Consider the following 20,673-nt stretch of genomic DNA (forward strand, 5'->3'; position numbering starts at 1 on the left):
AGGAGCAAGAACACTTTGTACTGACATCATGACAGTGTTGATTTGATGATACAGAAGTGAGAACAGAAGTTGCTTCATTTATGTGTTGCAGGCTATGAATGCTCTTAACAGGGAACTGGGAGGGAAGAACAGGTTGCCTTACAGATAGTGATGACTGTTCAGAGGTTGCCTCTAATTCACCACCCTCTTGGCCCTGAAAATATTTTGCAGAAATCCTATTGCAAAACTAAGGTAATTACAATGTAAGTGTAATTAAAGGAAGATGTTTGAGACTTCTGACATCATAATTACAGGAAGATGTTTGAGACTTCTGACATCATACATCATCCCCATATGATACTGTGGGGATACTCCCAGTCTCAGGCACTGTTTTCTTGGGCAGGAGTCCACAGGTACCTCTTGGACAGGTTTCTGTTTAAACAAAGGCCATGCCACTTGGACTTGGTTTTTAACTCTAGACTTTGTTGTTCAGTTGAATACTGCCACTGACCCAGGAACTTAAAAATAATTACTGTAAAAAGGTTAAATTTAGCTATGGTGGCCCTTATCCCAATGGAGTATCCTCAAAGATAGCTATTGATATTTTAATAACTACAGATATTGTTCTGCAGCTTGAAGACTTGAAAATTTTAGGATTGTAATATTAATGTATTTTGCTGTTTTCATTGGTTCCAAACCTGTTCCATAGCAATTAGAAAAGGCTGTGCTACTTCAGTTGTGTTGAGATGTTTTTGATGATGTAAGTGTACTAACCTTCATCTTTGAGGCCACAGGCTGCTAGGCTTAGATAATTGAAATAAGCAAAGTCTGAGCTTGTTCCATTTGTTTGACAAGTGCATTAGTTTTAAATTCTTTTTTATTGCCAGCTCTGACTGCACAATACATATGTCCAATAAATACAGATGTATAGGTGTAGTCATCTGTCTAGTCATGTTTGTCAGCAAAAAGTCTTCTGGGATGGAAGAACATTTTAAGTATAGACTAGATAAGCAATTAGAGGTGTTATGGTTGGTAGAAACTTTCTCGTGAAGTACATGTCAGGTGACTTTTTTTTTTTTCCCCTAAGCCTTTTTCTGAAATTTCACAGAATCTCATTTCATAAAATAGTGCCATATTATTTCAAGTGAATATGTTTCTGTAATGAAAAATATCTTAGGAGCTTAACATTTTTCCAGTGGAAGAAATATGCAGGTTGGTGATGACTTAAAATTCTCAGTGAGAGGTCATGTGTCTGTGAGTGAATGATTAGCAGTACCTTTTGGCTTTTATTCTTTCATATAGAGTTGCATATTTCAGGCAGCCACCATTTGTGTCATCAATTTACCAAGTTCAGGGCTGCTAGAACTTTTTTCCCCTGTTGGAAACAGTTTTTTATTATGTCTCTTCCAAAACTGTACAAACAACCAAAACTTTGCTTCTTAGTTTGGAAACCTTATTTTAATTTTCAGTCAAACTTTACAGACAATTAATGCATGTCTGTTTATAAACGAAGTTGTTACTTAGTATTGAGTCCTTTTTATTCTTTTATAGAGGACAACCACACTTTTTTCCACACTTAAATTTCATAGATTACTAAATTTTCCTAGATAGGTTAGTTTCTTTTCATCAAAAAGGCTCTCTGATTATTGATACAGCCCTGCTGTATGCTTGCTTTAATTTGAGATGGTCTTTTTTTGAGTAAGGAAGGCCAGAATCATACATTTTTTTTTTAGATGCCACCCATGCCTTGTATAATACCATCAGTACTGTCCTTTCTCTATAGGCAGCATCCCACCATCTGGCCCTCTCCCAGCTAATGGACTGCCAGTTTATAGCCACAGCTTTTGCTATTAGTCCTTAGAAGTCCTTCAGCTTATACTCTGTACAATTAAATTTTGCTACTTTCTTTTACTAAAGTTTTCAAGGTGTTCTAATACAATATCCCAGTCCTCTTTTGGTGCCTAACTTTGTGTTGTCATCAAAATTTTCTACTGTTCTGTAAAACATTTCCATAGTTATTTGTGTATGATGATCCTCACTTCACCCAGGTCCCAGTCCTGTTTAGTCCACTGCTATAGATGTACTTTGTTGTGCTGGCCAGCCTGCATGGCTGTCGTGCTGAGTGTCAACCCGGCTTTCATTATCTGCCAGTTTTTCCCAAAAGACTGGATTTGTTGTTCTACTCTGAATTTCATTTGGTTCCCTGTACTAAAACACAGGAAAATAGAATCAGAAAACCATTTAAGTTGAAAAAGACCTCTAAGATCAACTGTTAACCCAGCACTGCATAACAGACTATATTTCTTCTGTTCTGGTTCAGAAGAAAAGATAAGACTTGAGATTCTCTATTTGTGGAATATGAAACACCCCCCCATGCACACAAACAAAACAATAGTTACTGTAACACTATCGGTTTTGGGAGACTGATACAGAAATAACACATCCTGCTGCAGTGCAGTGTGTGGTCCTGCTGCTGGGTTGATCTTGGTTCATGGTTCTGTTACTCTTTACTAAAGAGCAGCCTAAAAGCTCCTTTTTGTGTTGACTTGCTTTGATCTCTAGCGGGAAGGTTCTCAAGGTAAGGTGTGCTTATGATCAGATATTTTTTTGTCTTTTGTTAGAATTACCTGTCAGCAAAGAATAGGATGAGCCAGCTTTGTTGCAAGAACAGCACGAAACTTTTCGATGAAAGCCTTTTGTCAGTGCGAATGCAGAAAAATGCTTTCACAAGAGGAAGACAATAGAAAGAAACTTTTACCAGCTGAAATGGGTAATATAAACAGTGGAACAGTAGAGAAGGATTTTATTAAAATGTTGATACTTTTTAGGGAAAAAGTGTTCTCATGCATGGCAGCCTTGAGAAGAAAAACGTAGAGATAGAACTACAGTTTGTGTTTAGGGATCTTTTTATGTCTTACAAAAGAAGACATGAACCTTTCTGTTCATGTTGTGGTATTTGCTTTATTTCCCTTTCCCTGTATCTAGGTTGTGGCAACTTAAACTATAATAGATTGAGCAAGGGATGCATTGCATAAGAGAATACTTCTTGTTGTATTATGTCTGAGTGACTTGACAGCTAATGCTTTGACTTCCTTTTCCTTTGTGGAAGAGGAACCATTTTTATTAATAAGAGCTTTTTCATCTACAATAATCCTGAATCATTCCCACAATAGCTGTTTAGATCATGTTATTTTGAATAAAATTAGTTATGAAGCTGTATAGGAAACTTGAAACCCTTGTTTTTAATTCGACATTGTGTACCACTATATTTAATGTGATCTAATTCAAGACTTCTCCTTTCTGATGCCTAGAATAAAATCTGCAGTGTTTGCAATTTGTTTTTGCAGATAAATAGATTGTTTTTTCTCCTTTTGCAAATGTTTTCTAAGGATTTATGCTTTAATATGAGTAGAAATCTTGTTTGTTCCAACAACTAAGTCTTATTTTCTGTAACAGTTGGTGCATTGTTAACTTTTAATCTCTTATTATACTAGTATTAAAAGAGCACAGAAGCTGAAACTTGAAATTCTAAGTACTTTGCTTTCCCAAGAAGAAAAAAGCCAGCATAGTCCTGTAACAAAGCATTTTTATTTTGTTTATGTTAACATAGAGGGAAGGGGTAGAAAATTTCTATTAGATTTCTAAATAAAGCATTATTTAGGAAATTAGTCTATACATAACAAAATAACACCGATGTATCTTGAAACAGAGAGGACACGATTGTGCCTTTTTAACTATAAGGGAAGCAACTACAGTGTCATGTGGACAAGTCTGATGAGTTTTCTGTGCAGATTTGATTTGTGGAAATGATGCTGCACAGGTAAGTTGTTCTGATGACCTCTGGTCCAGGAATGAGCATCAATATTGTGTCATTGACTGACTTTACAGTAACTTCAGGTGAAGAATGGCATCAGATTTAATTTTGTCTAGTGGTATACAGATCCCTAGTAGAAGTGATGCTGATAAGTGGAAGGACCTTCAGAAGACTGAAGTGTTTCATTGGTGCTTGAGGCTATTTGCATTTTAGACTTTGCTGTTGTTTTTTTCTGGGCTTATGGAAACATAACAAATCCAAGGACTTCATGGAAACATGAACTAACATGTCCTTCCATCTGCGTATGGTAGGTCTTTATTCTTGATGTATAATGTAGAAGAAGTTACTCACATTTTGTCAACTTCAAATATGTTTGCTATGCCTAATATAGCAAACCAAGAAAAAAAAGGTCAGAACCTTCAAAACTTTACATCAAAATAGATGCACTGAGCAGACAGGATTTACCTGACAGCATAGTACACATAGGTTGGCAAAGTCCGTCAACCTTCTGGATTTATAAGGTTAGCAGCGTTTTTCTAAAAATCTGTGGCCAAACAACCTTTCCCCCTTTGACATTTTCTGATGAACTTCTGTTTATGCTTGAAAGTTGGATATTGAAGGTTCTCTGACCTTGGGAATTGATCCACTTGAATTCCCTAGAGCCTGAGCTAGGGAGCCTTTGGATCCTGCTCTGAGGTTTACTTGCTTAGCTTGTGTAGTTCTTTTCCTATTCTTCTGATTTTTCATTTATCTTAATTGGCTGTTTGGTTTTATATTGTATGTAGCTAAGAAAACACATGTAATAGGCTGAGCTGAACATTTGTTTTGTTTTAAATGCCAGAAACTGGACATGCAGTGTTGGTTCTTGGCTATGTCTGGTAGTGGGAGAAACACAGGAAAGTATATTTAGCTAGATGTAAATGATGATGAAATTGTTGAGTTTTTTCCTAGGGTAAAAAAAGGTATCATGTGTTTCCTTTCTCACAGTAATTATTAGAGCTCAGAAATAATATTGGTGTTTAAATGATCTGTAGAAAACACCTGTAAAGAATTACCTTGTGTATTGGTGTAATTCTAAGCAAACTAAAGTACCTTTTAGTACCTTTTTCTTTTTCCTGTTCCATTCTTTTGAAGGGAAGAAGCACCAACAGGTGTGGAAGCACCTTCATGTTATCTTATTTGGGCCTACATGACACTGCTGACCTTTAATCCTGGTGTTGTATTGGTATTGAATGTCCATGTAGGTATGTTTGAAAAGAAAGCTTGAACAGTTTTAGAGGGCTCGAACAGGGAAAGGAAAGTGTCTGGAGGGTGTGTGAGTTTTAAAATGCTGTAAAATGGACATCTGCTAATCAATTTTTCAATTCCAGGTCTTGGAAAACTACTAATAATCTTTTTAAACCATCCTTGCATAACTTTGGTCTGATCTTATTTGCATCACTAAAAGTGATTGTTGCAATTAGAACTAACTTGCAAAAGTTGTTATCTGTTCTCTTATTTCAGTACAGGGGAATGGGGAAAAAATAAAGTAATAGTTTTGATGTGTATTGATTTGTTACTTGCTGTAACTTGAAGGAAAGTGTTTTATATGGGCCTTCTCATTTATTTATTAATTCCAAGGAGTTACCAAGGTGATTTCTTTTCTTAGCTTAGCCTTGTTCTATAACCTAGAGAATTTTTGAACTAAGGCGGTGGGACAATCCAATAAATTTCATCATTTGACTGAATTTAATGTGAGCTCCCTGGAGTGGAACTTCTCAAATCAATAGGCTTTAGAGCCACTCATTTTTGAAGGAAATGACACCAACCAATAATGACAAGCTAGCAATAAAAGAGGAATAGCCTTTTTGGAGAGATTTCAAAAGAATAACAATGTTTTTAGATCTTTTGGCATGTGATCATTTCAGAGACACAGGAACTACGTAACTAATGAAGAGACCAAACCAGAAAGCTGGCTAATGTTGGCTCTGCATGAAATAGCAGAGATGTTGAGAATTTTGAAACATGGTTAAAGATGCTGTCCACAGTTAGATGCATAATGTTTTAAAGTAAAATACAGTTTCAGAGCAGTACTCAGTGGCCACTGCTGTACAGTGTCAATACACTTTGTCTGAGTTCCAGAAGCATTTGGACAAGGCTTTCAGGCACATGGTGTGATTCTTGGGGTAACCTGTGCATGGCTGGGAGCTGAACTATGATCCTGTGATGGGTCCCTTCCAACTCAACATATTCTATAATTCTGTATGGAGACCCTTAAACTAGTCAGCACCATATAATTTAAAACTCCTTGCTTAAGCATTGATCAGATGGCATGAGTTAGACAATACGAGTTTTCCAGCATGAACTGCTTCATGATACCTTGTCCCTTCCACCTCCATTGTGTAGACCACTTGCCTTTTCATGCACACATGAAGAGAACACTCTTTCAAAAAAGTTCATCTTATTTCAGGGTTTTCTTATTGGGGGTTTTCTGCGGTGAAACAAAACATTCAGTAGATCTGAAACAAGAAGCTTCATCAAATAACACAAATAACACAAATTTGGGCACAAATAACAACACTGTTGTAGAGACATGATATTTCTATTGTTTGTTGGTCTTGAGTGAAAAACTAATTATTTCTCAAGTACTCAAAATTGAGATGTTTTCCAAATCAGTTAATTTTGATACTGATTTATAGACTTGTAGCAAAGTGACTTCTAAAAATAATTACTACTGTGGAAATCTAAGCAGCTTTCAAAGAAAAATACTGCAGTTCTTACAGGGTCAACAGGTAACTTTTAGATTTGGGACTTAGCAAGTCTTCCTTTTCACAATATCTCCAAGTCTTTCAACAGTGACACTATGGAATAAGTGAAAACGTGCAGTTTATTTTTTGTCTGTCCTCCCTATTAACAGTTCAGTGGAAGCATTGCTCCTTAGAAAGACATACCTTTGCTTTTATCTAGAGCTAAGGCATCATTTTATAGCCTTTTTATAGAGTATATGGGAGGGATGACATAGGTCCTAATATAAATGATTTGACATGTGTAATTTACTGAGGTTTTGTAGTATTTGCTTTGTTTTCACTCAAGGTTTTGCCTAATTATATACAAATGAAATTGTGTGGGCTCTTCAGCAGTTAGTGTGTAGCTCTATTTCAAAGGTACAGTGAGTCAAGAGAGGATGCTCTGTATGTGTATGGTGTGTATGTATGTGCAAATGAAATCTGTATTGGACTTGTCTGCAGGAAGTATTGTTATAGCATTTTAAGATTATTTGGAGGTATAGTCCTCTGATAGGACTTTTTGTAGGACTTGAACACTTTTTATTTGAAAGGATTTATGTTAAGTGCAAATACATTTTAGCATAGCTTCTATACTTTCCAATTACTCTTTGTGTAAATGTAAAAAATTACCCTGCAAATGAACCCATTAGTTGTTTAATAGCCTTCTGTCAGTGTCCTTGCAAAAACATCTGGAGGTCTTGTTTCTGGAAGTTTGCAGCTGAATTCAATTTTCTTCCTTCTGTGATGTTACATCTTCACTGAAAAAATAAAAAACCACCAAAATAGAAACCAAACAACAAAACCCCCACTCAAAGCCCAGTTTTCTTGACTATTTGAATGTTGTCCGTAATATACATCCTTAAGAGTTATAAACTTTCTTTTATTCAAAACAATAGAAAATTTAACTCACTTCTGATAGAACATGGCACAAAATCTCCTTACTTCTTATACGTGCCAGAACTTTGTCAAACTGGTGTGAACATTACTTTCCTTCTAATGGTAGGTCCAGTGCCATTTCCACCTCTCAGTACCTTATGAATAGAGGCAGTGGCTCAGCTGAAGTAAAACGTTCCAGCTGCCACCGGATAGCCTCTTGCATAAGCACATAATCAACTTACATTAAGAAACAAAGTAAGTAATTATCTCTTACTATCAGAATACTTACTGCATTTGAATTCAACTTACAATGTATAATTGATCCTTTAGGAGCCACGTGTATAGAAAAAAATATTAACAAGATAACTGGTAGATTCCCAGTCCTACTCTGCATTAAACCAACAGTAGCTATTTGCTTCCAGAGACATGGTTGTTGAGAATGGTAGCTGATATGGCTTCAGATGCAGTCATATTCTAAAAAGTAATATAAGTGTGAAAATATTTTCTGCTTTCCTTGGCTTTAGACATAGTTGCTTATTTATAAGATGAAATGGTGAGTTTCCTTTTTTGTTTGTACTGTGTCTCCTTAGACAGTTCAGGTCAGGATCTGTGCCTGATATTCCCTCTGTCTTTATTAAATGTAGTTGTATTTTATTTCTAAGGAATTGTCCAATAAAATGCCTCCTAAAACCAAGAAAGAGCATTTGTTTCTACAAGGCAAAAGCAAGTTACTTTCCCCTCCTGAAATTCTCTCTTACTTATGGATTAAATCTTCTTAGATTTAGAGGAGAGGAAAAAAAAGTATTAGGAGGTAGACAGAAATAACTCCTGTAAGACATTGTGCTACCAACCAGAGCACTGCCGAGGATTACTTATCTCATTTGTAGTAATACTCCTTGAGCTATCACCTGAAGTTTTATTTTTGGTGCTATCATTTTGTTATCTTTCCCCACTTTCTTTGCCTACAGGACAGATGATCCTGCCAGCAGGATACATGTCCTCAAGTGTGCAGCATGTTGTCAAAACCATTTGAAAACATGCAGATTTTACAAACGCAATAATATGCTCTTCTGTGAGAATCAAACATGCCTCATTCATTGGGAGCGTGTATTTGTGTGTATGGGCGAAGTAGAATCTTATGTTACTGCATTTTTGGGGGAACAAAGAAGTGAGTCTAGAACAACGATTTCTGACTTGACTTAGTCATTGCCTTTGGCTTTCAATGTTATTAAAGATTTAAGGTAAAGGAATACCTGATAAAATAAATGTCTTGCATGCACAGACTTTTGTTTACAAACAGAGTTGTACTGAAATTGGCCTGGTGGTCAATAAACTCATGTTAGCTGGTTTTAGAGAGAGCATAAAATTGCCTCTCCTAAAATCATTTACATGTGGAAGTTGTTTGGTCCAAGCCTCTGCTCAGAATATGGACAGTTTTTCACAGTTCATTGAACTTTGAAGTCAATCATATTGCTCAATAAATCTGATTCACACTTCCTTATTCACAGATATTATTAAATGATTACAAAGTACAGAATTGTTGTGTATTTTTGAAATAAGCATTATTTGGAATATAAGTTAGAGTATAACAAGAGTATTGGATATTGACTTTTAGACTTAATTTTCATTTATTCCCTGCAAAAAGAAATGTAAACCAATACAGCATGACAAACTAGTTAAAAATTCCTCATTACTTCTCCTCACCCAATTTTCCAGCAACTGAGGACTTGAAGGTTTGGATTTTTTTGCTTGTACTGATTCCAGGAATTCCTAGTTCAACAGGAAAAGACAGATTGGAGGGCACACTGTTTTCTGGGAATGTTTTTAAATTGATCATAAAAACTAATAGTTTTAAAAGAAAACCTGTCTGTTGGACTGCTTTCAAAAATATTTTTTTCACTGTTGTAATAATTCAATTTCTTGCATAAGTGTATTTGTTTTAAACAGCAAAATGTTACCAAATGTGCTTTTTATGACTACCTAGCTGTTTGTTTCTAGGTACTTTAGCCTGTCATGCACAGTGCATTAAGATAGATAATCCTGATGATTCTGGTTCAAAGGTTTTTTGATACTTGTTCAGTTCAAGTAATATCTCTCAGGTACCATTCTTGTATTTAAAGATGAATTGGTTTTTTTCTTTTCTAAGATAATCTGTCATAGATGCTATCCAAAAGCCTGGTATGCTCAACTTGATTCCTAAGGATCTGTTGGGCCTGTGATGTCCTTAGGTACATACATGTTTTTTCAAATTTGCTAAATAGAGGCGTTTCTTGCCAGCATGTCTGGGAGTTTACTTACAGTAGGATTTCTCAAAATGTAGGGTGTGGGAGACTGTCAGCCTTCTGTAAGCTGCTCTTAGCTTATGTTGGTTTCCTTTCTGGTCTTCTATTGAGGAGAAAATGTGGTTTGGGGTCTTTTTCCCCTTGTTTTTTTTTTCTTTGCTTGTCATTGACAAAGGACAGGGCTGGCAGATCAACCATTGAAGTTTGAGAAGCATTTCTTTAGGGAGACTTTTAAAGATGTGAGCTTTTAGAGATGTGAGTTAACGTTGTGGAGTGTATTTGCCTAGGGAAAAAATGGTGGTGGTTTGTTGTTGTTGTTTTGGTTTTGTAGATTCTAGAGTCCTGAGAGAGCTTTATGGCAAAGAGAGACTATCCCATCACAAGTTGTTTTTAGAGGTTGATGTATTGTAACTACTTGCCTCCATCCCTCCCCACATCAAAGAAATCACAGCAGTATATCAAAGCCTAGAAGTAGATGGCTTCTCTTGTGTTCTTATGTATGCTTTTGCTGCTGAATACAAACCTGCAGCATCAAAAGGTTGTCAGACCTCTTCTCTGTATCACTGAATGGCAGACATGTGGAGGTTGAGATTACACTTATCGTCTCATCCCAGACAAACCTGCATAACCTCCTTTGCCTTTATTATCAAAATCATTGCAGCTCAGAATATATTAATCTCAATGTACAGTACAGTTCTAGACTTGATAGAAAAGTCTTTCTTGAAAAATATCTTTGCTATTCTATGTGAAGGACACAGAACAGTTTTGATATATTGAGGTGCAATGTGGACATTTCTTCTTCCACATATAAATAAAAGAAGGTACATGAATCATTGAAAGCTTTAAAAAACATGTCCCCAATATTGTATAATTACACTGATACAAGTCTTATAGCATTATTTTGGACCTTGCTTGTTCAGCTATAGATAAATGCTGGAGTGTGTGATTTACATTTTAAAGTGGGAAATAGCTACAGTTTTTGCTAAAATAAAATAATTTGAACCTTCTCTGCTTTGATCAAGAGATGGTCTTTCACACTGTACTTAGTGTACTGGAGCTTGACTTCAGATGTGTTGGGTATACTGTGTTGATCTTACTATGAATTCCATGGCTATCATTAATGCTTTTGTTAGTATTTTATTAGTATTTTAAAAGTAGGAAATGTTTACTCAGGGTAGTCAGTCATTGTGGATCAACTTCTAGTACCTTACAGGCCACTGACTGTATGTTAAAAAAAGTGTTTTATTTGAGTGTTCCTCACCTTTGCTATATCAGAAGTTCTCTCTGTATTATTAATGATATTTTGGTTTAAAGTTCACCCAGTCTTCACTGAACAATTTAGGATGGTGAAAACTAAAAGTCTGTCCTTGATTTCCAGTGTCCTGCTTGTTCAGGGATTAGTTAAGTATTGGAGTTTCTCTGACCTTAGTTACTGAATAGTTTAGTTACCAAACTTCATTTTCACAGTTTTAAATACTAAGCATTGGCTATTTTGATTTCTCAAGTTTGTGATTTAATTCTTGTAAAGTAGATGTTCTGGACTTTCTAGATTTTTTTTTTTTTAATAGCAACTGGTGCAAGCTTGTAACTGAGCAGTCACTTTTTATATTTTATATCATGACTAATTTTTTTGAAATGCTACTTATATTTTTCTGTATGTGACTATATATGACAAAGGAAATAACTCTAATATAAAATAATGGGTTTGTATGAATATCTAAAAATACAACTAATAGCAAATGCTGATAGTTTACTTTTTATAAATATTTGATTGGTTACTCTAGAAGTTCTTGAAATAATTCTTTTGATGCTTGTGAAAGTACTAAGTTGTGAAATATTTATTGTACTTCATATTGTTCAGTTGTAAATCCTTAAATGTGTTTTTGAGAGTAAAAGTAAATATTAAAAAGCTCACTACATCAAAGGAATTGCCAAGTAATATTTAATCTTCATGGAATTCACATTCTTCAAGCGCAGTGAAAACAAAAAGGATTCTAAAATCTTGTGGTTATTGGTGTCATAAAGCTTTTTATGCATCGTGAGTAGGTTTATTTATACTCCTGACATGAACACTCAAAGGTAGTGAATGTCCTTCATGCCATTTCATAAGTTTAAAACTCTTGTCTTTCATCAGTGTAGATTTTATCTGAAGTCAGATTTATGATCCTGATGCCTGCTTGTTTTGGAAAATTCTTCACTATTATGCATGAGGAGTGAATGTGGCATTTCTTTAGTAACACTGTGTGACAGTAAGTAAAACTGTAAAACTTTTGTTTGTGGACTCTTACCTGAATCAGCACATGACTTTTTCCCCTTCAAATACTTGAATATTATAGTATTGCTTTGCAGTACTGGAAGAAATAATAGCTTAAAATGTTTTATTCCTTTAATGTTCCAGAACTGTACTGGAATCTATTGTATAATTATTGAAGAATTTGAAGTATGTTGAAAGTTTTTCCAATATCTCCAAATATTTCATCAACTTTCTGACCATCTGTAATTATGGTCCTTCCTTGTACCAAAGTGTGTCTATCTGTGTGTTCACCAAGCTGAATTTGCATAATGTGACATCTGGTCCTGACGTGCAGTAAAAAGCATGGAGATGAAGGAAAATTCTGGGGAGCTTCTAGTGCTATAGAACTTATTATTCCAAGCAGCCAAGTTATTTTTGAACTATAAATTCAAGATTTCTTCAAGATAAAGTATAGGGATGCTGGGGTTATGTTTTTTTAAATAGCACTCAAAACCAGTTGCCTATAGAAGAGAGAGAGAATTTGCAGGTTACACTGCAGGGAGTATGGCAAAATATAATTACTCATATTAGAAATTTGGCTACTAATATTGTCATTTTGACTAATGCCAGGGCTTCCAGGCTGTTGATAAATTTACCAGTAATGCAGGGAAAGCTTGTCACTTTTACTATACCTTTTTTACTTCTTTGGGTAGTTCTGTAGATCAATAGAGTCTGGCCTTAGTCACAGGGAGTAAGTGCAGGGCTGGACTACATGAGCAAAATTATTTGAAAAATTGTCAAAACATGACACCTGCTAATTTTGCTGAGGATCCAGGTTTCTCCCCCACCACAAGGTGTGGAAAACTAACAGATATTAGTGGTGTGAGTTGTTCAGCTCTCGGGAACACTCGTGGTAGTTTTTCTCATTTTTTTTTCTTGGGTTAATTGCTTCTGATAAGATTGCAGCCTGATCTCCAGTATGTATGGTGGCATAGGTACAGACATACACTGGGAGGCTAATTTTTTTAAGTAGTCTTTGTGTAGCAAAAAAAACCAAAACAGTGTTACATAGTAAGTCACTGCTCATTAAGAAACTGTAGTTCAGTATCAGGTAAGTATAAATAGTTAAATATGTATAGACATAGAGATATAAATGAGTTTATAATAAATATTTTGGTGACTCTCCACTACAAATAGTAACATAAGATCTGGATTAATATGGATGGAACAGTTTATGTAACAATGTTCGGGCGCTCTTTGGTCATTGACTCAGTGATCTGCAAGACCAGCATTTTACAAATTGTTGGATTTGTTGTCTTATATGATGATACCACCAAGTTGTACCACCTTCTGTCTGCTGGAATCATAGCTTCACTAGCTCTGTATTCACTTAGGAATGAAAATCCTTTTGAAGTCTAACAAGAACTGACGGTCAGGACAGTGAGTAGTTGTTACTACTTGCAGTGAACTTGTGTTACAGATTTCAGCATGATGACGAGGGTTAACAATGAAGGGAAGTATTTTCTTGTCAGCAACACTGCATTATATTTCTCTAGTGAAAGTAGGAACAGAGGTCTGCTCAGCCGTGTGTTGGTAGACTGTGTGTTGGAGAGTGCAATAGTTAACTACTCATTTTTTTCAGCCATAATTTACTTGAACAATTTAGAAACTGGCAAACATGTAGACGAGGCATTTTGACAGCCCTTGTACTAAGTATAAAGAAGCATATGGAAGCCCATATCTTTTAATTGCCTTTGTGGAATCCAGGCTGGAAATTTGATTCTTCACTTTTTGTTGCTAAAGTCCTTGTAGGTGTTGTCAGTGTGACCAGTTCTGATCGTGTTTACTTGAAGCCTGATGGTAGAGCAGTTTACTGTTCTAAATTTAAGGCATATTTTTAGAATATGTTCACTTTTGAATAACCTGAAGCTCCTATAAGAACACCACTTGGGAATGACTTTAGTTGCATCTGATCTTATCAGTCATGCCAGTGCCAGTTGTCTCCATATGCATTAATTTGTTCTTTTGAAAAGATTCACAGTAGGTATTTTTTCTTTTTTTTTTCTTAATCATTTAGTATCTTCATTGGAAAGAAAACAAATAATATGGTGTATCTGTTTTTATTACTTTTTCTGAATGAATGAAAACAAACTGCAGCTTGCCTCCCTCCATCCTCATGTTTCTTTAGAATCTGTAAAAACAATATTTTTTTAAAATTTCAATTAATTTTAACCTGAAAATTTTCATCTCTTTAGATTGTTTGTTTATTAATGAATTACTGCAAATAGAAGTATTTCCTGGCAACTAAGAGAGTAAAACAATCCCTGCAGATTCTGAAGTATCTGTACAACTTTCTCTTTAGAAGTATCTTTACAGATACTCTGAGTTTGACTGGCACTGCATGCAAATCTTAATGGCATTTAGTTGACTTGCTAGAAATAAAATTGCTCTTGTTGTTTATCGGCTTTTGTTAGCGCCTAAGGAAGCTGTAAATTTTCTGCACAAACCTTAAAAAATTTCAGCTGTTGGTCTGGAACTGCTTAGATATAAAGTTGGTTTTTAATTAATTAAAGTGCTAAGGCTGTCAAATATCATGTGTCTTATGTGACACTTTCCCTTACAGTTTCTCTTATCACTTCCATTTGCAGTATAGTTTGTTTCTCATTTGCCTTTCTAATTGCAAGTGAGACACTCTTGAAGGGATTTCCGTGTAGTGGAGGTTCTTCACTGGGACTGGGAAGATATACAAGGAGGAAAACTGTGTCCCTGTCTCACTGGCAGCAAGGAGAAAAATGTGTCAGAACCAGTACGGTGAGAGGAAGGAAAAGGAATGAAGCAAAAGCATTTTTCCAGCTATCCAGAAATTCACATATTTCACAGATGAACGTTTTTGCTGTCATTCCAGTGATTCCTTGAAATTGGCTGAAGATTGTGTATGTGAATGGAATAGGAGACTTTAATTTGTATCACTTTTATTACTACTTTTCATTGAAAGAAACAGGGAAACTGAACAAGACTCTTTCACCTGAAGAGAAAGCACAAGCATCACAGATAACTATTTGGACCAGTATGTCAGCACTATCTGGAATTTAAATTGACCACTTAGAAAAGACCATAATCCCACTCAAATAACTGGGGTTAGTTTTTAGGTATGTGAAACAAAGAATTACTGTAACTCTTTAAGAGGAACACAGATGACTGGCCTTGTCATTCAGGAAGTCAAATGATTCAACCATTCAAAGTATAGAGTATGTGAAATTCAGTTAAAGATGACATTCTAAACTGGAAATCAGGAAGGAGAATTTAACTGTCTACAAAGTACTATACTGCAATGTCCTGTGCCAGCTCATGTGACATGATTGGAACATTGCTGTGTTAGGATGGCTTCAGAAACCTTTTATTCTAAGTACGGTGCTCAAGGAGGCATAAAGTGGAAGGCAGAGATAAAGTTTATATTAAGTACATATACAGAAGTTTTAGGTGTTTTACAGAAACTGGAATATTTGCTGTTGTGACAGAATGCTTGTTCTGAGAGTTGTGAATTACAGTACTTTACATCTTTTCATTGTCATATTTCTGTGTTTCCTCTTCACAAACTCAAGCAATTTCACATGATGTTATTGCAACCTATTGCTAGGAATCCATTTCCCCTTCTGCCTGCATGCACAGACCCTTACAGGAGGTGGAAAGAAAGATTAGAAAACCAGGATCCACCAAATAGGATAGATATGGCTTGGTTGGAAAATCTATTTGTGGGCCTAGCACCATTTTCTGTAGTTAAAATATGCCCACTTCTGCTTCTAATCACATGCTTTTCCTGAGAGTCATAAATTAAATACCCTATTTGTAGTCAAAGACTGTTTATCTACTCTTTCTTAACCCTCTGCATATACTTAGGTACAACATTGTGTCATATGTAGGCAATTGATTTGGGAGAGTTTTGATTTCAAATGTTATTTGTAATGAAAGTCATCATCCAAGGCTTTAATTCATTTACTGAAAAGAAATGCAGTAGTAAATATTCTGTGGCAACAGATCCTACTATGGGTGACATATTTCATAGGAAATGTGTTAATTAGTTGTAGGAGTTTCTGGGAGAGAGTTGTTCTGGCTTTTTTTGTGGTTGCCTCTGAAGTGTTGCATTTTGGTATTCCATTAAATTATAGATGTAATGGCATATGTCCATATGACTTATAGGTGCCTGAAATAATTTGCTTACAGAGCATCATATTGAGGTTGCCCTTTTTCTAATTATAAAACCTGATAGGGAATTTGTCTGATGATTACATGAATTATTTTTTGTGCCATTCTATATTCATATGAAATATAAGAACAATTTTAACAGCTTTTAAAGTTTTACTTACACTTCGTTCTGAGCTTGACCAATTCATATGGAGGGCTGATGTAATGCTTTGAACAAAATGTAACTCTTAAGTGCTCCCTGTCTAGGTCTGAGTTTTCCTAGCATTTTAAATCTTACTGAGACCCTTTAAGTGGATGAGAATTTTACACTTTACCTTCACAAAGAAATACATGTAAATTAATCAGATTTTTTTTTTCAAAGTGGATTATTTAAATTCTTAATCTATTTTACTAGCAATTATAGAAAACAGATTTTTTAAAAGTTGTCATTTCTTTAGAGGGATTCTACTTTTTGTGATTTATAGATCAGATTTATCTTTGAAAGAACTGCGAATTTGATGGAAATTTTAAAGGTTAGGTAAAAATTTGCACACACTACCATTATTTGCATAGGGAGAGGGCTGCACATTGACCTGCAGAATGGCATCAAGTGTAAAAGAAGAGGTACTCAGTATGTTTGAGAAATGAAGTTGGGGATGAGACTATATGATCTCATGGTAAATAGTGTCTGATAAGGATGATGGTTTCCTTACAATATTATAAAGTAAAAACAGTTGATTGTTTTTTTAATTACAGCTTTCTGAGATATTGAAGATTTTACTCTTCACTGAATAAAATATTAAAAACTAAGGACATTTAGTGCAGAGCTGTTGCAACATATCCCAACAGATACCAGCAAAACATTTTACGTGTGAAGGTTTTTTCGCACTGCACCGTTAGTTCTTCCTGCAGTTTCTAAGTGATAATGGCTTATCTCTGTCATCCTAAAACTTTGAAGTGATTGTTTTAACAATGGTGCTAATTGCTTAACTGACATCAAATAGCGTTTCAAGCCTCCCTCTATGGGTGTAAAGAATTTGTGTGAAAGAACTGGAGTTACAGCCTGGGTGAACACAGTAATAGCTGATGAGGAGAATTTGTTGCTGTCGAATGTGTGTTTAGAATGTACTGTTTTAATGAGAAAGCATTTAGCAAAAAAGTGGAAGAGAATATTGTTCAATGAAGTGTATTTACAGCCTGGCCAGAGCAGATTGTAGCTTGGTTTTCAGCTGTATTTAATGCATACTAACTTAACTGAGTAATGTTTGTGTTTACATTATTTGGAGAGAAAATATAATTTTGAACTAAAGATTGTTGCTGCTAATTATGCCCAAATTATTAGTTCAAGTGGAGAGTCAGGAAAATAAATTCAGTGCTTCCCTTGATTTCAAACTGTAAGTCAAATCTGATTACTATAAAATACCTGGAAAGGCTTTGAATCTTTCAAAGTCAGTTACTTTTCCAGCAGCTACCATTAGTACCTTCCTATCATCCTTTTGCTGTCACCCATTGAATGCCAACCCCCTTGTCTCTTCAGGTAATATATTTTTGTTTAAATTTAAATTTAGATAAAAATTAGCAGAGTAGCATGAGGGTGAATCTCAAGCTAGTTTCAGTTTGATTTTTTTTTTTTTTAATCAGAAAAAAAGATGCATTAATATTTTAACTCTTAAGGTACAATCCTATTAACTGTCTCTTATTTAGTGTTACATAAAGATGCCTTAGTCTTTTGCTGATCTTTACTTTCAGTACTGCTGACCCTGCTTGAAAGAGTAAAAGCTAAGTAACATTTCTTCATTGATGTGCCAATGAAATTAGGTCTCGGTACATTGAACTTCACAGTATAAATAGAAGCAGATAATGCTAAAGTTTATTTATGGTTTCTTGGACATATCCTTAATGGGCTAAAGGAATAGAACTTAAAAAAAGAAGTGAATATAGTTCATTGTTCTGACAGCAGTATCAGATTGCTTTTTTCAGTTGCTCTGTCATTCTGTGAGTCATCTCTCATGTACAGTACCTGAACATTAAAAGAATCATTGGATCAGCATGGTTGTCTTTGTAGCTTGGCATTACCAAACATTCAGTTGGTGTGCTTTGATTTCTTTAAGTGGCCTGTGTCTTGACTTAGTGCTGCTTTTCTAAAAGCATCTTTTTCTTCACACAAGTGAGTTTCCTGATGGTCATAGTGCATAATGCATGCTACTTTATGCACTGAGCTTGTACCTCACTGGAAAACAGAGCCTTACTCTTTCCTGCTAAATTTTTACACTTGAATTGTGAGTGATTTGGAGGCTTGAAGTTGTTGACTTAGGTTAGTAAAGTGCATTTATTTTGTACCTTCCATTAACATATTGAAAAGTAAAAAAATTTTATGCTAGTGGATAGTTAAAATTAAGTTAGATCTGGTTTTGTACATTTGTGGTGAATTTATCAATTTGTGATAAAACCAGATCCAATTAAGCTAATAGAAGAGATTGTCTCGGTTTTATATCCATGCTTAAAGTAAATTTTGTAGAGCCTTTTTCTAGGGATATAAATTCCAGCGTGCAACATTAAATTGATTTACTTAGTGTTGACACAGTACTCCAGGGCCATCAGACCTGTAAAAGCTCGTGGTGATGCTAGGAAAATGCTGTTTAGAGCTTTGTCTTTTGTACTTTGCAGCTTCATGGGTAATTTCAGAGGCCCATTTTAACTGAGTTGTGATAAAGATTCAATTTATACAGTGAAATTTTAAAAAAATGTTTTTCTGAACTAACAGCCTTGTCAAGCTGTCTTGGACTGGTTTGTAATAAATACAAGAGATAAATTGTCAGGCTGTGTAGAGGGAAGGAGAAGCTGAGGGCTTTCTTCTTGATGTTCAAAGTTTCATGTGTGGAATTCCCATTAGCCCTTTACATAGTCATCTCTGAACTCTGGCACTTATCAGGAGTAATCTTTGTGTTGCTTTTATGTCTGTAATGTCTATCCTTATGAAAAATTTAAAAATGTTGTACAGTTTAACATCTTATACAGGAATATCTCACATTCCCTTGCATTTCTAGGAGTATTACTTGGCAAGAGTGTTAATAGAGAATTTGTGTGCATTTTACATTCAGTGCACTGACAAGATGAAAAAATATTGTGTATAAAATGGTAAAAGATAGCATTTTTTTTTCATTTTGTAGAAGTAAGGTGTAATATAGAAACATTTTCATTGTTTTACTTCCTTCCAAGTTATTTTGGTTTGCTCAAAGAATCCTACCTGGTCTTCAGAAGTGGCACTTTACTTTGGATTGTGAGAAGACTAATCAGTGATATGGGAAGAGCTGTCTAGCTGGAAAACACAGTGTGATTTTTAAACTAACCCACATCCTGATTTCAAGTCATGCTACACCTGGCACGTGAGGAATGTTGTACGTGCACTCCCACTGAATCAGGGACAGTTAGAATTTAGCATAAGCTCTAACTAAGCCATTGGCATGTCTTATGAATGGCTGTCACCCTTACTTCGTTTATGAGTAGCTTGTCTTCCTTTAATATGTTGGACTCTTTCAAATTCTTGAAGATTGAATAATACATTAAAATGGCCAAGGAAAACTTTGGATTTACTTTTTGGTTTTAGTTTTATGCCTAGTCTTGTAATTTTGCCCTTTGGTATCTTCTGAACATAATGCCTTCATTTTTGTCATGTGCAAGAAATAGTAATAATTTAGGGTCCTTTGTATCTACCTCTTGTATAAATGTCTGGGATAGCAGAAGTTGCTTTTCTTTAAGCCTCCTACTTCACTTTACATTTTACTTGATGACTACTCAGCTATTCTTTGCTTAATAGTCTGAGTCCAGTAGGTTTTCTCTTTATGTTCCTTCCTTTCCCCCCTCCCCCAAGAAAGTCATGTGCATCACATAGATAATTGTTTTTTAGCTTAACTGCTCCAGATTTGCAGAGTATTGCAGGATTTCATGTGTGTATTTTAACAATAAATTATGTTGAAAGTTTGGTCTTTGCCTGTGTTGCACTTAAGGCAGTGGCAAAATCATATAGGAACGAATTAATGAAGGAAATGTTCAGATGTTTAATGTTAAATGTTTAAGTTTGAGAACTAAATTTTATTTTAGACTTATTAGTTAAGTGTGTACTAGTAAAGTAAATGGACCTGTTACTGTTGACAGCAAGTCTAGCTAGAAAAGAGGGTACCACGTCTATCTGATTAAACTCTTATTGTCAAGAACTGCTGACCTACATCCATCTGCTCTGGGGAATGATGCTTTGGCTGCATTAACTACCAAACTCATGCTCTGTGTCTGGGGTTAGTTTCCTTGGTAGCAGTCTGACAGTTCACCCATAGAGACAGACAACCAAGCACCAGTGCCCAGGAGCACTTTCAGGACATATTTAACATACTAAATAGATGTAGCTGTTGAAGATGCAGAAAAGAATCTTGCCTCCAACATGCTTAACAAAAGTATATGTAAATGCATTGTTACAACACAAATCAGAGGGTTTGAGTTTAATATTATGACTATTTAAATATTTAAATTGACCATATGATGATGTTG

At 35.2% G+C, this 20,673-nt stretch overlaps 1 protein-coding gene across 1 annotated transcript in view; it reads left to right on the forward strand.

Moving 5' to 3' along the window:
- The first annotated feature begins 3,785 nt into the window (after positions 1-3,785).
- ATP11A (ATPase phospholipid transporting 11A) overlaps positions 3,786-20,673 on the forward strand; it is a 74,892-nt gene continuing 58,004 nt past the window's right edge. Inside the window, exons 1-2 of the mRNA XM_029964765.1 lie at positions 3,786-3,799; positions 4,928-5,033. Of these exons, the coding sequence (XP_029820625.1) occupies positions 3,786-3,799; positions 4,928-5,033 (120 nt within the window). The remainder of the gene's footprint in view (positions 3,800-4,927; positions 5,034-20,673) is intronic.

The sequence above is a fragment of the Manacus vitellinus genome, unplaced genomic scaffold (genome assembly GCF_001715985.3).
Source record: "Manacus vitellinus isolate BGI_N305 unplaced genomic scaffold, ASM171598v3 scaffold_7_pilon, whole genome shotgun sequence".
Classification (NCBI taxonomy): Eukaryota; Metazoa; Chordata; class Aves; order Passeriformes; family Pipridae; genus Manacus; species Manacus vitellinus.